Source organism: Lynx rufus, unplaced genomic scaffold (genome assembly GCF_022079265.1).
Source record: "Lynx rufus isolate CCGP_SWC_20201006 ecotype Redwood Valley unplaced genomic scaffold, mLynRuf1.p SCAF_4, whole genome shotgun sequence".
Taxonomy (NCBI): Eukaryota; Metazoa; Chordata; class Mammalia; order Carnivora; family Felidae; genus Lynx; species Lynx rufus.
The window spans coordinates 79775186-79796670 of NW_025814856.1; the positions used below are offsets into that span (position 1 = coordinate 79775186).

The window sequence follows — 21485 nt, forward strand, 5'->3', positions numbered from 1 at the left end:
CAGTCATTGTTAAGTTCTGAGCTTACTGTTTGAAGTAATTTTCTGGCCTCTTGCAATATCGGGAGAACAGGGGGAACAGGTTCCGACTCATATCAAACTGGAGCTGAGCTGCCCCTCCCTCGTTGAAATGATTGGCAAGAACGATCTGAAACAAAGAGCAGTTCGTGTCACACGTGCCTTTGCCATCAGGGCCCCGGAACGCCGCCCGCTCTTGCTTACTTCTTGGTAGATGTACACATCCAGCTTCTCCACAAGCACCTGCCAGAAGACTGTGAACAAGGAGAAGCAAAGCTGCTCCTCCAGCTGGAGTAAGCGGTCTCTCACGGTGAGCAGCAGCGGGCAGGCCGAGCTGGACAGGGACATCACCGCCTGCTCCGACTGCGACGGCAGCGACAGCCACCTGCGAGGGACCAAGACCGCACCGCCTGCAGCGTGTTACATTTTACTACAGAATCTTCAAAACCTTGTACTTTTAGAGATGTGACCAATCATTTTACATGTGGGGAAGAGCACTGTCCTGGGGCATCTTGGGTGGATAAGAGCAAAATGTACAGCCCAACATTAAAAGCTGTCTCAGAAAATAAATATAACTATATTGATACACTGGTTCTCCATTAAATACTCCCTTATTTAATGAGGATGACACATCATTTCCTTAATGTGACTTACTGAAATAATTACAAAGTGGTTAAAATGTAACATGTATTAGCATTGAAGACATCAGGTAATTTTATGCTCTGGTTTTCGGCAGAATAACAGGGACTAAGCACACTTGCAAACGGATTACAAATGTTCGGTGTGACGGGGACTGTGCTGGAGAAGACAGACCCTGCCTGTTCTCACAGAGTACGCAGTGTGGGGAAAGGGACAGAGACCACAGAATCATGTCGGTGGATACAGAGTACCCTGCAGGCATGCATGCAGAGTACTGTTGGGGCACCAGGCCACTCAGCCCCACATCCCAGACCAGTTGTGACTATCTCTGTAGTCACAACTACATCTGAGGGTTAAATTAGGATCAGTTTATTCTGATTAAGAATGTCTGAACAGGGCTCCCTGCGTGGCTCAGTTGGTTGAGTGTCTCTGACTCTTGATTTCAGCTCAGGTCGTGATCTCCCGGTTCATGGCTTTGAGCCCCATGTCAGGCTCTGTGCTGACAGTGCAGAGCCTGCTTGGGATTCTCTCTCTCTCAGGATGAATAAATAAACTGAATAAATGTCTGAATATATTTTAGAAAGCTTTCTATCAAAAATGGTTAAAAGTTTGTAGAGCAAAAGGCCAAACTCTGCTATCTAGACACCTTGGAAATTTGCATATATCATCTTTCAATCTTTTTTAAAGTTTTTATTTTAATCACTGATATTCATCACCAAGTGCGCGCCTTAATCCCCATCACCTATTTTACCCATCCCTCCACCCACCTCCCCTCTGGTAACCATCATTTGGTTCTCTGTAGTTAAGAGTCTGTTTCTTGGTTTGCCTCCCTCTTTTTTTCCTTTGTTCATTTGTTATGTCTCTTAAATTCCACATATGAGTGACATCATATGGTATTTGTCTTTCTCTGACTGACTTATTTTGCTTAGCATAATACTCTCTAGCTCCATCCCTGTTGTTGCAAATAGCAAGGTTTCAAAATTTTTTTTATGGCCGAATAATATTCCATTGTAGATATACACCACATTTTTTTTATTCATTCATCTATCAGTGGACACTTGGGCTGCTTCCATATCTTGGCTCTTGTAAATAATGCTGCCATAAACATAGGAATGCATGTATTCCTTTGAATTAGCGTTTTCATATTCTTTGGGTAAATACACAGTAGTGTGATTCCTGAATCGTGGGGTAACTTTTTGAGGAAACTCCATACTGCTTTCTAGAGCGGCTGCACCAGTTTGCATTCCCACCAACAGTGCACAAGGGTTCCTTTTACTCCACACGCTCACCAACACCTGTTGTTTCTTGTGTGTGTTTTATTTATTTTGAGAGAGCGAGCAAGAGGGGCAGAAAGAGAGGGAGAGAGGGAATCCCAAGCAGGCCCCGCACCGTCAGTGCAGAGCCCGACATGGGGCCTGAACTCATGAAACCGTGATACCAGGACCTGAGCTGAAACCAAGAGTCAGACGCTTAACCGACTGATCCACCAGGTGCCACGTGTTTCTCGTGGTTTTGATTTTTAGCCATTTGGACAACTATGAGGTGATAGCTCACTGTGGTTCTGATTTGCATTTTCCTGGTGTTAAGTGATGATCAGCATCTTTTCATGTGTCTGTTGGCCATCTGGATGTCTTCTTTGCAGAAATGTCTGTTCATGTCTTCTCATTTTTGATTGGATTATTTGTTTTGGGGGTGTTGTACCAGTTCTTGATCTATTTTGGATACTAATCCTTCATCAAATAGGTCATTTGCAAACATCTTCTCCCATTCAGTAGTTGCCTTTTAGTTTTGTTGATTGTTTTCTTTGCTGTGCAGAAGCTTTTTATTTTATGTAGTCCCAATAGTTTTTGTTTTTTGTTGTTGTTTGCTTTTGTTTCCCTTGCCTCAGGGGACCTATCTAGAAAAAAGTTGCTATGATCAATGTCAGAGAAATTACTGCCTATATTCTTTTCTAAGATTTTATGGTTTCGGGTCTCACATTTAGGTCCTTAATCTATTATGAATTTATTTTTGTGTATGGTGTAAGAAAGTGGTCCAGTTTCATTCTTTTGCATGCAGCTATCTGGTTTTCCCAGCACCATTTGTTGAAGAGACAGTCCTTTTCCCTTTAGATACTCTTTCCTGCTTTGTCAGAGATTAATTGACCAAATAGTTGTAGGTTTATTCTGGGTTTTCTATTCTGTTCTTTTGATCTATGGGTCTGTTTTTGTGCCAGTACCATACTGTTTTGATCCTACAGACTTGTAATAGAACTTGGAAGTCCAGAATTGTGATGCCTCAGCTTGCTTTTCTTTTTCAAGATCGCTTTGGCTATTTGGGATCTTTTGTAGTTTCATCCACGTTTGAGAAATGTTTGTCCTACTTCTGTGAAACATGTTGCTGGTATTTTGATAGGGATTGCATTAAATGTGTAGGTTGCTTTGGGTAGTGTAGGCATTTTAACAATATTTTTTCTCCCAGTCCATGAGCATGGAATGTCTTCCCATTTCTCTGTGTCGTCTTCAGTTTCTTTCATCAGTGTTTTGTAGTTTTCTGAGTATAGTTCTTTCACTTCTTTGGTTAGTTTTATTCCTGGGTATCTTACTGTTTTTGGCGCAGTTGTAAATGGGAACTGTTTTCTTAATTTCTCTTTCGGCTGAGATGTAACAGGTTTCTGTACATTGTGTACACTGACTTTGCTGAATTCATTCATCAGTTCTAGCAGTTTTTTGGTGGAGTCTTTTGGATTTTCTATATATGGCATCATGTCATCTGCAAACAGTGAAAGTTTGACTTCCTCCTTACCGATCTGGATGCCTTTTCTTTCTTTTTGTTATCTGATTGCTGTAGCTAGGACTTCAGTACTGGGTTGAATGTGATGGTGAGAGTGGACAACCTTGTCCTGTTCCTGACCTTAAGGGACAGGCACTCAGCTTTTCCCACTGAGGATGATATCAGCTGTGTGTTTTTCACACATGGCCTTTATTATGTTGAGATATGTTCCCTTTAAACCTACTTTGTCGAGGATTTGTTGTCATGAATGAATGTTGTACTTTGTCAAATGCTTTTTCTGCCATCTGTTGAAATAATCACATTATCCTTCTCCTTTCTCTTATGTTGATGTGATGTATCATACTGATTGACTTGTGATACTGAACCACCCTTGCAATCCAGGAATAAATCTCACTTGATCATGGTGAATGATTCTTTTAATGTATTGTTGGATTTGGTTTGCTAGTATCTTGTTGAGGATTTCTGTACCCATGTTCATCAGGGATATTGGCCTGCGGTTCTCTTTTGTTGTGGAGTCTTGGTCTAGTTTTGAAATCAGGGTCATGCTGGCCTCAGAATGAATTTGGAAGTTTTCCTTCCTCTTCTATGTTTTGGAATAGTCTGAGAAATATAGGTATTTATCATCTTTCAACTTTTAGCAAACTGGATTTGAGAGTTGAGTAATAAGAAAATATGAAGGACTTACCTTTCTTTTTTATACAATTTTGCAGCATCTTTAACTTCTCTAAAAACATGGTCTACTTGGCGAGTCAACATGTCATGCTTTAAACGCTCCAGTAGGTTAATCATGTCATCAAAGACAGAACTCTCCATAGAGGCCAGCTGTCCCAGCTGCAATTTACTGAGGGTGTTATTCTCTGCAAAGACCTCCAGTGCTGCCTGCTGAAGTTGCAGGAAGAACTGAAAGCAAAAATGTATTAACATGGTCATTAAGATGCTTCCTTTTTAACAGCATGAAATATAATTCATGTACTACAACTCACTTGTTTAAAGTGTACAATATATTGGCTTTTAGTGTATATTCAGAATTGTGCATCTAACACCAGTGTCAATTTTAGAATGTTTTCTTTACTCCAAAAAGATACCCCACACTTAACCATCATCTCCCAATCCCCTCCGTGCACCCTCCCACCCTAGGCAACCACTCATCTTTCTGTCTCTATCGATTTGCCTCTTCTGGATGTTTCACATAAATGGAATCCTATAATTTCTGGCTCTTTCTGACTGGCTTCTTTCACTTAGTATGTTTTCAAGGTTCATCTATGTTGTAAGATGTTATCAGTACTTAATTTCTTTTAATTGCTTAATAATATTCCATTATACGGCCGTACCACATTGTATTTAGCTATTCATCAGATGACAGACAGCTGGGTTCTTTCTCGTCTATTATGAACAATACTGCAGTGAACATTTGTGTGTATGGTTTTGTGTGGACAAATGTCTCCAATTCTCTTGGGTATACCGGGAGTAGAACTGCTGGGTCATACGGTAATTCTGTGCTTAGCTATTTGAGGACCTGCAGACTCTCTTCCACAGTGGCTGTACCATCTTACATTCCTACCTGCTGTGTGTGAGGGTTCCAACTTCTCTACCTCTGCACTAGCAATTGTTATTATGTCTTTTTTATTATAGCCATCTTGGTTTATATTTAGTGATGTCTCACTATGATTTTAATTTGCATTTCCCTGATGGCTGATTTCTTTAAGTACTCATTTTCTCCGAACACAGACTGAGAGTTGTAGTAAGCAGATTTATGAGAGTTAAGAGAATTAAAATGTCATTTTTACAGTGGCATTTTAGGTAGAATATGTATTATTTTTTTCTGCCCTACAGAAAAATAACGCTGTGGATATTTAGCAAGAGATTAAAGGCAACCTAAATGCCCATTAATAAGGGACAGGATATGGCCACAATAAGTGACTGTTCAGGGATGGACATGTGAGAGGCCACACTGGTATTTTCTGCTGAACCTATCAGAGAAGAGGCACTGGTCCTCTCAGTGCCTGGACAGTGGGAGCCTGGAGCCACCTGTGGCCACACTCCCAGAGCCTGCCTGACAATGAAGCCAGAAGGGAACAAGTCCAGGGCAGCCATGCCTACTGCTTTCAGTTACACAAACAGATTCCTCACCGACTCACCCCACTCCCCCTCCCCAATCAGGCCAGCATCAATCCAGCTTCTGTCACCTACAACTGAAAAATTCCTGACTCTGAATGGCTGGGTATGTCTGGCTTGGTGCAATCTGGCAATGGACAGACAACTATTAGTACAGAATCGAAATTAATGGAAGGTGAGCTCTGTCCACTCTTCCTTTTTTCTATCTAGGCAATACAAGAGCATTAATGATTTTTATTTTAAGCGTTCACAGGCTGAAAGACCATGAAAATGGGTAAATAACTTCTTATATTAAACAGAATTTGTAAAATCATAACATACAAGGACAAAAAATTCATTCATGATTTGAGGAGCTACTCTAAATTTGGTTATTCTTCTGTTGACAGAAGGACCCAGTTAATTCAGCAGCGCATTACAAATTTCCTAAGGACAGGGATGATGGCCAATTCATCTTCGTTAACAGACTATGGCACCAAGTAAAAGTAGTTAATGATGTTCCACAAATAATTCGTTGAAGCTAAAAATCTGGCTTCGAATGAGTCTCTTATTAGATCATCTGGCACAAGAATCAGGAATGACAATTTGTTTTATGACAAAGCTTAGCAGAAAATGGAGCAGTGTGGGGGCTGAGTGAAAAAAGTACTTACTAAAATGAGGAAAACAACACATAAAAGTACACAATGAGAATTGTGTAGCATACGCAATAGAATACAGCCCATGTGTTCTAATTAGGTGACTTTATAAACAAATGCATTAGTCAGTACACTCTATATTCATTTTATGAAATAATTACTTTGTGTCTTATCTTCCTTGCTTAGCAGAATGATACTATGAATGTGGATCTCAGTTAACATTTTTGTTGAAAAAGACTTTTAAGTCCCAGCCAGAGTCCAGAATATAAACTATGTTTATCAGGTTTTTATTTTATTTATGTCTGTTATTACATTTATTTTTGTTTCCTATTTTTTTAATTAATTACCCTGTATGTAATTAAGATAAAGACTTTTTTGTTTATTCTTTCACAGTAAAGGAATACATTTTCTATATAATGCGTTAGCAGTATATACTTTTTGTTAGAAATTCATAATTTAAAATATATTATTTTTAATAAAAACTTAAAAAAACAAACATATATCTATTCTTATTATGTTTTCAAGACTCTGTCCTTAACCTGGACATTGAGTATTTTTAAATGCCTATGTTTGATTATATTTCATTTCTGCTTTTTTTTATTACATTAAGACTTGACAATATACAGACATTTTAATTTACCTTGTCCACCTCTGTGACTCATGTGAACACACTCAAAAATTATGTTTTCTAGTATACTATGAACTTATCACCAATCCTCAGTTAATCAAGCTTTCGAATTATTCTACCCTGGAATTTTTCAATTCCCACTTTATCTACCACATTTAAAAAGTGGTATTATTAAGTCTTTAGTTAACATTGTAGTTGTTTTGTTGTTTTACTTTCCTATTTTCATTTCATGACACAATCATATAATACTTTACATTTACAATGTACCTTAGTACAGTTTTTTTTTTCTTTTCTTTTTTTTTTTTTTTAATTTTTTTTTTTCAACGTTTATTTACTTTTGGGACAGAGAGAGAAAGAGCATGAACGGGCGAGGGGCAGAGAGAGAGGGAGACACAGAATCGGAAACAGGCTCCAGGCTCTGAGCCATCAGCCCAGAGCCCGACGCGGGGCTCGAACTCACGGACCGTGAGATCGTGACCTGGCTGAAGTCAGACGCTTAACCGACTGCGCCACCCAGGCACCCCAGTTTGTTTTTTTTTCCATTTAATATATACTTCACTGTTTTATGGTCATGCAAATTCTCTGTTAATACTTTCTGTCATGAAACCTACTTCATGGGACACAGTGGTGAAAACCCAAGCTGATTTCTGTATCTATACACATGATCAGGGAATAGTGATTCCAAACCCAAGAGCACCCTGTCCAAGAAGTTCCTGGAGCTCCTCTGAGGTCATTCTAATATCTAAACATCATCAAAGGAATTAATCTATGTTAAAGTTTTAAAGGCTAATTAAGTTTCTTCATTTTTGGCTAGAAATACATATTGGAAAATCTGGTTAGCAAAAGCCTTGAAAACCACTATAGTCCTTGGATTAATAAAAAGAGTACACAGAAATTATTTAATAATTGTATATAGGCAGACCAAATGAATGTGTGTGGAGAAAGGAAGGATAAATAAAATTCTTGGAGGCAAAAGGCCTTACAGTACTTGCTAACCGGACCCAAGGTTTTGATTTTTAGATTTATTTAAGACACCTCACACTATAAGAAATTAACTTTCTTGGATGATGTGATAATGGTATTGTGGTTATGGGTTGTTTTTTTTTTTTAAGGAATTATTTTAGAGATACATTTTGAAATATTTATCATGAAATATACCTTAAGATCTTCAAAATAATCAAGTGTGGGATGTGGAGAAGAGGCTTAAATAAAACAAAATTGGTACAAGAAGCTGGATGACAGGAACATAGGAGTTCATTTTATTATTCTACTTACTCATGATTTAAAGGCATTCAAAGGGTATCAAATGTTATTTTTATTACTTTTATTTTACTTTGTTATGTAATCTTTACCCCAATGTGGGCTTGAACTCACGATCCTGAGACCAACAGGCGCAGGCTCTACCGACTGAGCGAGCCAGGTGCCCCTCAGATGGTGTTATTTTATCTTCCTTAAAGTCCTGGATTTTATGGATTTTGACACCATTTCTCAATCCTAGCTTTTTCTGAGATGGCAATTACCATACATGAATATTTCCCAAGATAAAGTCTAATTAAGAGGAAAAAGGTTCATTCTATAGACCACTATTTTATGAGACGTTGGCTTTCTTTTCCAATGATTAAACTATTAGGATTATGTAACTATTTGCGAATTGAGAAAAAAATGTAATTTAATCACACCCCCTAGGTTTGGCCTAATTGTTATTCTACTAATGTGTAATTTCTGCTTGCTGTAAATTCAAAATTTCAAAAGGTAAAACTGTTAATACTACTAACAAAAACTGTTTAACTAAAACTGTGAAAAATCTACAATTTAATATAAAAAGCACATTAGCGGGCACCTGGCCGGCTCAGTCGGAAGAGCATGCGACTCTTGATCTACAGTCGTGAGTTCAAGCCTCACATTGTGTGTAGAGATTAATTTTAAAAAATAGTAAATAAACTAAAAAATATATATGTTAAAATAAATAAATAAATAAATAAATAAATAAAAGCACATTAACTTACAACATTGTCAGCCCAGTCTGCTAGTACTGTTGAGATATAGTTCACAGCATTGAGAATTGCACAGTATCGAAAGCCAAGGGAAGCTCTAGTCTCTTCTTTCATCACCTGAGTTAACCGTATCCTGAAATCATCTACTAAGTCCTTCTGTAACTCCAGGAACTGTAGCTTTCTGGAAGCTGTGGGAAGATTTTTATATCTGTCTGTGGAGAAAGTTAACAAGACATGTGAAAGTTTTGCTTCTGCCCAGGACACAGTTACAGGGTGTCCCTATTGACATGCTTTGGTACCTTTGTCAAATAATCAATCGACCATCCAAGCACGGATCTATTTCTAAACTTTACAAGGTTGCAGGTTTCACAAGTATATGTACTTGTCAAAACTCACTGAACTGTATACTTCAGATTTATGTTCTCCATTGTATAGAAATTACAGCTCAATTTTTTTAAATGTTTATTTTTGAGGGGGGGGGAGAGAGAGACAGAGAGAGACACACACAGAGAGAGAGAGAGAGAGAGAGATAGAGACAGCTCAAGCAGGGAAGGGGCAGAGAGAAAGGGAGACACAGAATCTGAAGCAGGCTCCAGGCTTCAAGCTGTCAGTACAGAGCCAGATGCGGGGCTTAAATCCACGAACCGTGACCTGAGCCAAAGTCAGATGCTTAACCAACTGAGCTGCCCAGGCGCCCCACGGTTTAATTTTTTAAAGGCATGAGGAAATTATAGATGGGCCCTGATTTATTATGGTTCAACTTAAGATTTTTCAAGTTTACAATGGTACAAAAGCTATACACATTTATAGGAATTATTTGAATATTTTATTTGGATCTCTTCCCAGGCCGGCAATATGGGATACAACCCTCTCATGATCCTGGGCAGCGGGAGAGCGGCATATCTCCATCAGCCATGGGATCATGAGGGTCAACAACCAATGCACTTACAGCCATTTTGTCCTCATACAACCATTCTGTTTTTCACTATCAGTACAGTATTTAATAAATTACAGGAGTTATTCAACATTTTATTATAAAGTAGGTTAGGTGTATGAAATGCATTTTTGACTTAAAATGTTTAACTTAGGATACCTTCATCAGGATGTAGCTCCACTGTAAGTCACAGAGCTGTATGATAAGGTTTTGGGGTAATGGTGGGGTTTGGAGGTGGGTCCTGCCCCCATGCTTTAATAAAATCACCTTTTTGCACCAAAGACATCTTCAAGAATTCTTTCTTGGCCGTCAGCTCCGAACCCCACCATCACCCCAAAACCTCATCATGTACATATAAAAACCACCCCATTTCAGGGCACCTGGGTGGCTCAGTTGGTTGTGTCCACCTGACTCTTGATTTCAGCTCAGGTCATGATATCACGGCTTGTAAGATGGAGCCCTGTGTTAGGCTCTGTGCTGACGGTGCGGAGCCTGCTTGGGATTTCTCTCTCTCTCTCTACCTGCCCCTCCCCCCCAAATAAATAAAAATAAAACTTTTTTTAAAATCACCCCATTTCTTCAACAAAAAAATGACTTCTTTTTTAAAGTAAGGAGAAACTATGACAGGTTAGAAGACTTATACACTTAAGAATTTACAGGTGAAATAAGATGCCTGAAATGTTCTTTAAAATACTCTAGGAGAAAAAAATATAATAGAAGTGATCATTGTTTTAAACTTTCATAACAGATACTTGAGGCTTCATGGTATCACAATCACTTTTGTGTATGTTTGAAAATTTCCCAAATAGAAAATGTTTTAAAAAGCACGAGTTCTTCAGGGCGCCTGAGTGGCACATTCAGTTGAACGTCTGACCTCAGCTCAGGTCATGATCTCACAGTTTGTGAGTTCGAGCCCTGGACTTTGGATCCTCTGTCCCTATCTGTCTCTGCTCCTCCCCCACTTGTGTGCACGCATGCGCTCGCTCTCTCTTTCGTTCTCTCTCTCAAAAGAAAAAAAAAAAAAGCTTACCTAAAAGAAAGTTGTATCTTGAAAGACTTATACTTACCAGTTATAACCAAGAGTAGCGTCATAAAAGTTTCTGCACAGTCTGGAACTTTCATCTCGTCCACATCAGTGATATCCTTATATTGGGATATCCAAGCAGCTTCTGATGAAAGCATTGAGTCCATTTTTTGAAGAGCAACTGATATGCAGAAAAAGGGAACAGGTCAATTAAGTAGTTACAGTCATTCTTAATTTTCAGCACAAGTTTTTAGGAGTAATGGTTTTTCTGTAAAAAACAAACAAAAAACCAAATCTACAACCTCCCACCAGTTGCACTATATTTAACACGCTCTGTGTTAGGGTTGAACAAGATTCCCTACTTCTCCCCGCCACCCCTACCCAAAATCTTCAAAATAGTCAAACTGATGAGACAAGCTACATCCAACAGACACTACAAAGAACAGGAAGTACTATGGTACAATCTATAAAAGTTAGCTGTATCCTATACTGGCTTGACTCTTCCATTCTAGAAACGTGGATGGTGCAAGTACAAGAAAAACTGGTCTGATGGGAAGAAAAGGCAACTTGGTAAACCTTAACCAAGAAAAATCCAGATGACTCTAGTTTCTACCCAGAGCGGGTGGAGAAAAACACCAAAAGGTAATATACACAAAAGGAGATAATATGCTCTCCACTTGATGGCTACTGAACACTTACATTTTCTCTCCACAGTCAACCACCTCTGAAAACAGGTGTCCTCTGACAGAATATGCATACAGTTGGCAAAAGTGCTGGGATAGCCATAAAGACTGTGCAGCTCCCTTTCGAACAAAAGCACCTCATCCACCAGATGACAGAAGAGATTGTCATCATAGAGCAGACATGGGATGTCTGCAGCTAACTTCTCAAGAACGAGCATCATGAGGCCCCGGGTAAATTCAAGCTGAAAGAAACATGTAAGCAGGAGGTAAGGTAAATGACAGATTATTCGCGGACACACACAACTCTAAAACTGGAACAATTTAAGAACACAGTTTCTTACCCTTGCATTTACCGAAGGGCCTACTTTGTCTAATATTGGCTGAATCTTCTCATCCAGAAACTGAGTGTGATTCCCAATCCACATAAGTACCTGAGCCAAGTACCATTCAGGCTAAGGAAGGAAGTTAAAATAGTCTGAATTCTTAAGTCATTCTGACCAGAAAGTTACAATTAAATGGTTCTAGTTAATTGTATACACATAGCACTTACACAAATTAGGTGAAGATTCTTATAAAAGAACACAATTTCTGCTCTGAACTTTAATCAGATGTTTCCCAATGTACTCCCAACAAATTCCCAAAGGTGGCATAAGTCAGTAAACTCATAAATTTACAATACTGTATGTGTTGAAAACATAGCACTTTGGAGATATGTAAAATGATGAGCATTACAAAGAACCGATGGCCTTTAATTTTGTTTTGTGTTTGGTTTTTTTGTAAATTACATTCCAAAATAACTTTTAAACCTGATTTTCTTCTGGTTTGTCTTTTCAAAAGGTAAAGTAAGAAAAAAATATGCCTTAAAACAGGTAAAATCATAGAAAAGTAAATGTAAATAGGCAGCTTTTTAAATTGTCCCTAGAAATGATTCTACAAACCTTCCAAGTTTTGTTGGACAGGCATTCAAAAACATTTACTGAGGGTAAATCCCTGTTATGTGCTAGATGCTAGAAATACAAAAGTGAGTAAGGGGCATCCCTAATCTCAGGGGCTGTGTAGTTTAGGCTTGATGACAGAGTGGAAATGTACTTTAGAAAGGAATCAACATGGGGCGCCTGGGTGGCTCAGTTAGTTAAGTGTCCAACTTCGGCTCAGGTCATGATCTTGGGGTTCGTAGGTTCGAGCCCCATGTCAGGCTCTGTGCTGACAGCTTGGAGCCTGGAGCCTGCTTCAGATTCTGTGTCTCCCTCTCTCTCTGCCCCTCCCTCGCTCATACTCTGTCTCTCCTTCCCTCTCTTTCTCAAATATAAATATTTTTTAAAAAGTTAAGAAAATAATTTTAAAAAAAGAAAGGAATCAACATAACTCACAATTTTCTAACCTCAAATTCTTACTGCCTCTCTACAGCTGTAGGTTTATTGCCTTGTCTCGCTACTTACTAATTGGTTCTATTCTTCTTTCCACCAACACCTCATCCAAAAAAGGAGGAGATCCATAAAGTACAACAGAATAAACTGAATTTAAGACCCAGAAATGCAATTGCCACTCAACTCCTTCCCGTGCAAACATAACTCCCTATCCCTTGACCCCTTTAAAATTCTATAAAGCCTATAAACTCATTTATAAATGCCACATACAACGCCTGGGGTAAGCCTGGTGCAATAACATATAATTCAAAACACTGAAATGAACCACTCTGCTACTTGCACTGCATTAAATGTAGCAAACTTAAGGATAAATAAGGTAGTCTCCACACCCTGGCAACAGAGTTCTAATTCTCAATGAATTCAATCAAATTTCATTAAAAACAAATGCCTGATTGTTTTTCTGGTCAAGTTAAAGAAAAATCTCAAGAATATCTCTAATATAGGGGCACCTGGTGGCTCAGTCATTTGAGCATCCGACTCTTGATTTTGGGTCAGGTCATTCAGAGTCCTGGGATCAAGCCCCGCATTGGGCTCCGCACTGAGCATGGAGCCGCTTAAGATTCTTTCTCTTTCTTTCTTTCTTTCTTTCTTTCTTTCTTCCTTCCTTCCTTCCTTCCTTCCTTCCTTCCTTCCTTTCTTCCTTCCTTCCTTCCTTCCTTCCTTCCTTCCTCCTTCCTTCCTTCCTTCCTTCCTTTCTCTCTCTCTCTCTCTCTCTCTCTCTCTCCCTCCCCTGCCCCCCTGTCCCTCTGTTCCTCCTCACTCACTCACCTCTTTCTCTAAAAAAAAAACCAAAAAACAAAGAAACAAACAAAAAACAGAGTATCTCCAACATATATGGCTGTAACCCCTCAGCTAAAATGCTGGTGAGATGGTGAGAATTTCCTCAAAGCCATCCCCATCATTCCTTACTTTCTTGTACACACACAAATCATTTAATGTTTTAAAATTTTTTAAAGCTTTTCACTTATTTTTTAAATGGTTATCCATTTTTGAGAGAGAGGGAGGGAGAGAGGGAGGGAGGAGGGGAGGCAGAGAGAGAGAGAGAGCAAGCGAGTGGGGAAGGGGCAGAGAGGGAGACAGAGAATCCCAAGCAGGCTCCACACCATTAGCACAGAGCCTGATGCGGGGCTTGAACTGTGAGAGCATGATCTGAGCCCCAACCAAGTGTCAGATGCCCAACCAACTGAGCCACCCAGGCACCTCAGCCATAAATCATGGTAGCATCAGCACTCTGTTCAAAAGTGAATACTCGACTATCTGTGGACTTTCACATCTCTCTCTGGTATATATATATATATATATATATATATATATATATATATATAAAATATATATATATATAAAAGCCTGAAGGAGCAATTCGCACAGTGAAACACGTGGAGCCAGTTGTCACAAGTGCCCCCAACAAATGTCACAGCACACCCAAGGGGCAACTTGAGACACTGGTGAGATGACGTGCTAATGAGTGAGCGGAGTCCCATGGCATATCAACACAAGTCCCAAAATAGATCTATTAAGGCAAGGACAAAACAGGAATTTAGCTCTTCAGAGAAAAAAAAGAAATGTGAATGGGATCAGATTTTAACTTAAACCAGAAAGAGGATCGGGATGCTTAACAACTGCTATTAATAACAACGAAGGACAAGAGTTGGCAAAGCACACCTTGCTTATAACATTAGTCTGTCGGTTCCCTCGGAAGTGATACCTGAACCTTTTCTGAAGGGGAGTCAGCATAATCTGGATGGGCAGGATGACAGACGGGGATGCAGGAAGACAGTATTTTTCTGGAAGTTGTTTTGGCTCAGTAAGTAATTCATCTCTGACATAGTCAAGTCAAGGAAAAAGAAAAGGATACAAAACAATATATATGCATGGATATATGGATATATACACATATATACACACACACGTGTATGTATGTACAGATACACAATATATTTTTCTAACAAATATATAAGATACTAAGTAAAATTAATTATAAGACATAATTTTACATTGCATATGATTTCATAAAAAGTGCATGAAATATGTTATTAGAATTACCCTGTCTTTCCTAACATAAAAAACAGTAGTGAGGAAGGAAACACAATCAAGAATTCCTTTATTAACACTAGATTACTAAACTTCCCTCCCTATTGCCCATTTTTTTTTTTTCTGTCGTCCCAAGAGACCTACATGTGATATAAACCTGGGTCAGTCATATATTTCAGACTGACCCCGCTGCCCCCAACGCTATTCGCTCTGAAGGGCACAATCCATCACTCTGCGGGTATATACAGATCAAGTCCAAACCTAGTACTACTGTTTGGCTTCTTAGTCCCTTTCAAAAAGTTTTACTCTCTAGCCACAAATCCACTCTCGAAAAAAAAAGCAATTTTAGTAAGTTTTATCTCCAACAAAGATACGAGGTTTGCAGTTTCAGAAGCTGGCAAAACAGTGTCTCCAGGTTACTGTATATCTCAGGGGCACCTGCTGGGCGACTCAAGCCAACAGTCTGCGACTGGGGGGGTGTGATGAATGGCCAGTGAAGCTGGGCTAAAACTTCCTCAAAATCACTGTAACAGAAAAAGCAACACATGTATTTCAGTAAAATACAATGGTCACCGAATATCCATGTGAAAGCAGCTACCATGAAATAACAGGTGAATTCCTTACCTTGTAAGTTTGTCCTTGAGGATCTTATGCCAGAATTTAACAGTGGCTCTTGTGAAAGCAAGAAGATGAGCACAAGATGATTCCTGAAGCTTGATGTCAAGTTCCGCCATAGACACCAGAGTAGAGGCTGCCTCTGGGACGTTATTGGTCATCAGATATTGCTGAATGTTATCACTGCAAAATGAGGCAAAGCAAACTTCAAAGATAGTCTGTCAAAATTCCAAGTGCAGCAAAAATGACATCTCCCTCCTGTGGTGTATAAGGTTCCGTGCAAGGAAGAAGGAGGCAGCCAGAAGTGGCTTTCTTTTTACCAATGTGGCCAAAGCTTAACATTTTTTCTAGGAAAGCCAGAAATCAAGACTTTCATGCAAAATCAATTAATCAAATCCTTTGAAACAAGCCAAATAAAAGATGTCTTCAGGACAAATTTATCCCGTGAGCCACCATTTTGCCTTATTTGACTTCATAGAGCAAAACATTTTATTTAAAAATGAGATGTTGTGTGTCAACTATACTTGAATAAAAAATTTAAAGGGGAGCCTGGGGGGCTCAGTCGGTTAGGTGACTGACTTTGGCCCAGGTCACGATCTCACGGTTCATGAGTTTGAGCCCTGCATCGGGCTCTGTGCTGACAGCTCAGAGCCTGGAGTCTGCTTCTGATTCTGTGTCTCCCTCTCTCTGCACCTCCCCTGCTCATGCTCTCTCTCTGTCTCTCAAAAAATAAATAAATGTTGAAAAAAATAATTTAAAAAAATAAAAAAAATGAAAATGAGGAAAAATGAAAATGAGATGTTTCTTTGGATAAAAATAACATCTCATAGCTTAAACAGCTAAGAATAAGGAACAAAATGTGACCTTGTCAATAATTGACCTTGGTTCAGGAGCCGCCCCCTGTAGGAAACCTGAGGCGGGAGTGTACCTCCAGGCATCCTCTGCCGGCCGCCAAAGTGCTGGGACTCCAGTCCCCCGTTTGGTGTATGTTCCTGGGGCGCACACGGCGTCCTCCTTAGGAACAGGAATGTGTATCTCCACCCTGCAGAGCTCCACTATGCACAAGCATTTTTTCCTCTCCTCTGAGAGCTGCTTGTGTTTTTCACGGTCACTGCTTCAGGCCTCAGCAAGAATACTTAGCTCGCGTTTTTGTATTATTCTATTTATTCCTGTCAGCTCTTGTGGCCATCCCTTACTCCCATTCTCTCATTTTTCTTTCTTCTCTTTCTCTAATCATTTTTATTAAGATTTCCAACCAGTTTTGTCTTTTATAGCTACTACCAGAATTGAAAGCACTCTTTTGTCCCATTGGGTGTCAAGAAACCCATTATTTCTGCATTTAAAGCACCAGTAGTTTTTTTTTTAAGGACTTGTTCTTTTCTTGTTGTCTTTTAAGTTTATTTATTTATTTTGAGAGAGTGCATGTGTGTGAGGGAGGTGGAAGGGCAGAGAGTGAGGGAGAGAGAGAATCCTAAGCAGGCTCCACACTGTCAGCTCAGAGCCCGACACAGGATTGGAACCCACGAACTGTGAGCTCATGACCTGAGCTGAAATCAAGAGTCGGACGCTCCAGTGACTGAGCCACCAGGATCCCCGTTTATGGGCTTGTTCTGATGGTCAGCATGCACGGAGCCTACTCCCCTGTAAGGTTCTTCCCTGTGCATCATGGCAAATTAAAACCTTCTTGCTGATTTCCCACTTCAAAGAAACATAAAGCCAAAGTAAGTGTTGCATTATGTTAAAAGGAAGACTGCTGTGTTTAAGAAATGTACAAATATTACAAAACAATGTAAAATGTACACAAAAGCACAGAGTAAGGGAGGACTCCTTTCCAGGACACAGTGAAATAGCTCTCCACACAACACAGCATCATGAATGGCATTCAGAGCACAGAAAAAGCTAGGGAAACAGGGTTTGTGCATAATGACACTGCGATACTGTGGTATTCAAGAAGCAGAGCTAATAAAAGATGCTAGTTCTAAGGAAAAAACTAATTTTTTTAAAAAGAGAAAGTGCTACAGAATAAAAAGCAGGTTAATGTTAGACAGAAATTAGATGAGGAAAATCTTAAAAACCCAAAGGAAGACAGAAATAGAGATTTATCACATCGAGAGCAAAGAACATGTTATTAAGGAGAAATAGCTATGCTCTATTTGATTATGAACTTGATTCCTATTTCTAATATGATGCCCAGGGCAAACTTGTCTTAAACAATCCCAACACCAGAAAAAGGCTATCCATAACCATAGTCCTATGTTAATTAACCTATTGCTTTGGCTACTACAAGAGTGAGGCTTTTAAACAACTTACTCTACTTAATAATAAGGTTATTAACATTGCTCCTTATTGGTGTTTTCCTCCAGAGGGGCAAAGAAAAATGAAGTAAAAAGTAGCAAGATTTAAAATCTGTTCACCCCAAATAATTTATCCCAACAAGGAGATGATCTAAAAAGTTTAAATTGATTTCTGGAATCACTGGTAACACTACAATCTTAGGTGTATCATTTTTTCTGTAAATGTTAAACTTATATATGCAAAACAAAGACTTCACACCATGCTGAGAGGTAAAATTCTTTAAAATCTCGGGAAATACACAGGACAAAGTGATACTGCATTACTCTTTGGAAGACGTAACATAAAATATATTAACTCCGATACACAATGGGACATTAAGACTCTTGGATGACTTTTCTTCTTCAAGTCTTCCAGACAATATTAATGGTTGCCGACAGCTTTGAGCAAGAGTAGCTAAAACAAAGCACGATGGAACCATGCAGTATGGAGGGGCTGGGGGACTATATCAAAAACCAAATAATTTTGCCAATCTAGGCAGAAATGTTAATTTAGCTTGTTTGAAAGACAATACCAGACACTCTCAGTTAACACTAGTGATTCAATTCAGAATTCAATTCAGAAAGAAGTGTGTACTTTTTTTCCCTCTACCCACAGGTAGCAAAACTGTACTTATTTAAGAATACTGTACATCTCTTATTAGAGGATTCCCATTGAAAGAAATTCAAATTTTAGAGAAAGCAATCCATTTTATTAACTGATCGTGTCTAAAAAGTAATATTACCACATTGAAGAGTTGTTTATTAATTTGGTATTATAAATAATAGTTTTTATTTTGTGTTCACAATACAACTACAGGACTTAAAATTTTTACTTAGATCACTTTCTTTCAAATGCAAATTAAGCTCCCTGAAAAGTTTATGTTCATTCACAAAAAAGGAAAAGAATTATTATAATACTATTTTCATAACAACCAGGAAAATTACATTATTATAATCTTTAATTAACTCAATTATTTAATGGCATGCATGCACTGCTAAGACAGAGCCTCAAAGGAAAATAATAATTATGAGAACAAAGAAGCCCTTTTTACCTTAGTTCTTCAATTTGTGAAATCCACTTAAGGTAAGCAAGATGGCGCTCAATTTCTTCAATTTGGTTAATCATGGCCCCCAGATCTTCCATCCAGGGCTGTGCGGTCAGCAAATGGCTGTTAATGGAACTGAAGAGATGAGTTTCTTGCTCCAGAAACTGATTAAGAAATTGCTTTGATTCTTCTGCATTTTTTAAGGCACTCTGAATTCTTTTAGGGATTTCTGATGAAATTGTAAGTACCTGATTGTAACAAAAACAAAAAACAGCAACAATCAGATAAAATTTTCACACTTTTTTTTTTCATGTTTATTTTTGAGAGAGAAAAAGCACCCCTGGGGGAGGGATAGAGAGAAAGGGAGACAGAGGATCGGAAAGTGGGTTCTGAGCACAGAGCCCGATGCAGGGCTCAAACTCAAGACCCACGAGATCATGACCTGAGCAGAAGTCGGACGCTTAACTGACTGAGCCACCCAGGAGCCCCCTTGTAATGTTTTAATTAGATTATCATCTTCAAAATACATGTTTGTTCTAAAAGAATTGAAAATTGTCAATTATAAGCTTCAAAAGAAAGGTGCGATTTCTGCCTCCTGCACCAACCAAACCTAAACACAAAATGTCATACGTGGGGATGTGTGGGCAGCAGCAGATGCCCCTGTAAGCACCTCTGCATCTTTCATGAAGCTCAGCACTTTCAGAGGGTCCAGACAGAGAATTTTCTTATGCTTTATCTACCAAACACTTTCCTTCAAAAACAAATGAAGTTCTATTCTAAAAGTCTGAGTACATGTTTGTTGCAAAAGTGACCCTGGTGATTCTGACTGAAGTCTACGGCAAGAACCATTGACTTGGGAAGATAATATACAGGTAACGCCTTTAGATGTGGTATTTACTAATTCTTCTTCTAGCACATGGAAAAACATATACAAATATTAGGTATCAATACAACATAAAGACTATTCTAGAGGAATTTCAATTGAATCAAGACTGATTAGACACTTTGTGTGAGGCACTGTGCTAGGAACAGATAAATAAGACATGGTGTCTGCCCTTAAGCTCAGTTCATATGGGAGAGAAATGGAAGCAAATAACTACTGTATTATGGGACTGATGCAATAAAAGATAGATGCTAGGTACAGTGGTGTCCGAAGGTAGTGCCTCCCAAACCTGAATGTACACAGGAATTGCCTAGACAGCTGGTGTAATGCAAATGTGAGTTGTTAAGTCTGAAGTAGGGACTGACATTCTGCATTTCCAACAAGCTCCCACGCTTTGGATAATGAGGTGTTGAGATGCAAGGCAACTGGGCTTACATGGCTCCTGCAAAGACCTCTTCAGGGCCGGTGGGAATTTTCTGGGGAACTTTGGAAGGAAAGGACATTCCAGACAAAAGGAACGGCTCAGTCATGATGAGAGACCAGCAAAGCTGAGTAAGGCACAGAATACAGTTCAAGAACACATAGAAAGAAGAGACGACCCTAGGGGCACCTGGGTGGCTCAGTCGGGTTGGACTGCAGCTCAGGTCATATCTTGAGGTTCATGGGTTCGAGCCCCACATCTGTGATGTCAGCTCAGAGCCTGGAGCCTGCTTTGGATTCTGTGTCTCCTTGTCTCTATGCCCCTCCCCTGCTCATCCTTTGTCTCTCTCTGTCTCTCAAAAATAAATAAATAATGTTAAAAGAAAAAAAAAAAAAAAAGAAGAGACAAACCTAGATTGGTAGGGAGAGGCGAGATCAGAGAAGCATCTTGTGCCTTAGAAGGATGTGGGCTTTTTCCAACAGGCAATGGGAAGCCATTAAGAGTTTAAAAAACATTTTTGTTAACGTTTATTCATTTTTTGAGAGACTGAGCATGAGCAAGGGAGAGGCAGAGAGAGAGAGGGAGTCACAGAATCTGAAGCAGGCTCCAAGCTCTGAGCTGTCAGCACAGAGCCTGACACAGGGCTCGAACTCACTCACAAGGCGGTAGGATCATGACCTGAGCTGAAGTTGGACGCTCAACCGACTGAGCCACCCAGGCGCCCCACCATTAAGAGTTTTTAATAAGGTAATCATTCAGTTAGATTTATGATTTGGAAAGTCAGGGACGGCTGGCTGGCATAGTTGGGGGAGCACGAGACTCCTGATGTAGGGGTTGTAAGTTCGAGCCCTGTGTTGGGTATAGAGATTACTTAAAATAAAAAATCTAAAAAAAAAAAAGGTAACGTGATAAACAATTATGTTTATTCCCATATTATTTGTAGTACTAAAAAGTGGAAACAGCAAAAATGTCCACTAGTAAGGGCCTAGTTAAATTATGTACAACCATAGTTGAATACCATAAAACCATTCAAAAAGAGAGATCTATATACATTGATAGGAAAGCAAGTCATGTGTTACATTAATTATAAAAAGTTAAGCCATGCATATTTTAAGTATACACGCGCTTACACAATACAGAAAAGACTGTAACTATATATATATTTGCTTATTCACACATGAGATCATTTCTGTAATGGATAAAAATGAGCGATGGTTACTGCGGGATGGGAAGGAAGCAGAAGACGGGCAAACTGCCATCCAGTGTGTGAGAGGCTGCAGCCCTAAACTGGGT

General features: G+C 39.2%; 1 protein-coding gene across 2 annotated transcripts in view; it reads right to left on the bottom strand.

Annotated features, from left to right (window-relative positions):
* RINT1 (RAD50 interactor 1) overlaps positions 1-21485 on the bottom strand; it is a 30638-nt gene that overhangs the window by 2099 nt on the left and 7054 nt on the right. Inside the window, exons 4-14 of one of the 2 annotated variants that reach the window (XM_047096413.1) lie at positions 18895-19136; positions 15519-15692; positions 15269-15418; positions 14526-14682; positions 11778-11888; positions 11453-11678; positions 10797-10934; positions 8808-9007; positions 4112-4326; positions 220-400; positions 27-145 (exon numbers count right to left, since the gene is read on the bottom strand). In XM_047096413.1, the coding sequence (XP_046952369.1) occupies positions 27-145; positions 220-400; positions 4112-4326; positions 8808-9007; positions 10797-10934; positions 11453-11678; positions 11778-11888; positions 14526-14682; positions 15269-15418; positions 15519-15692; positions 18895-19136 (1913 nt within the window). Of the gene's footprint in view, positions 1-26; positions 146-219; positions 401-3858; positions 4027-4111; positions 4327-8807; positions 9008-10796; positions 10935-11452; positions 11679-11777; positions 11889-14525; positions 14683-15268; positions 15419-15518; positions 15693-18894; positions 19137-21485 lie in introns of those variants that run through there. The other variant, XM_047096414.1, reaches the window with a different exon arrangement.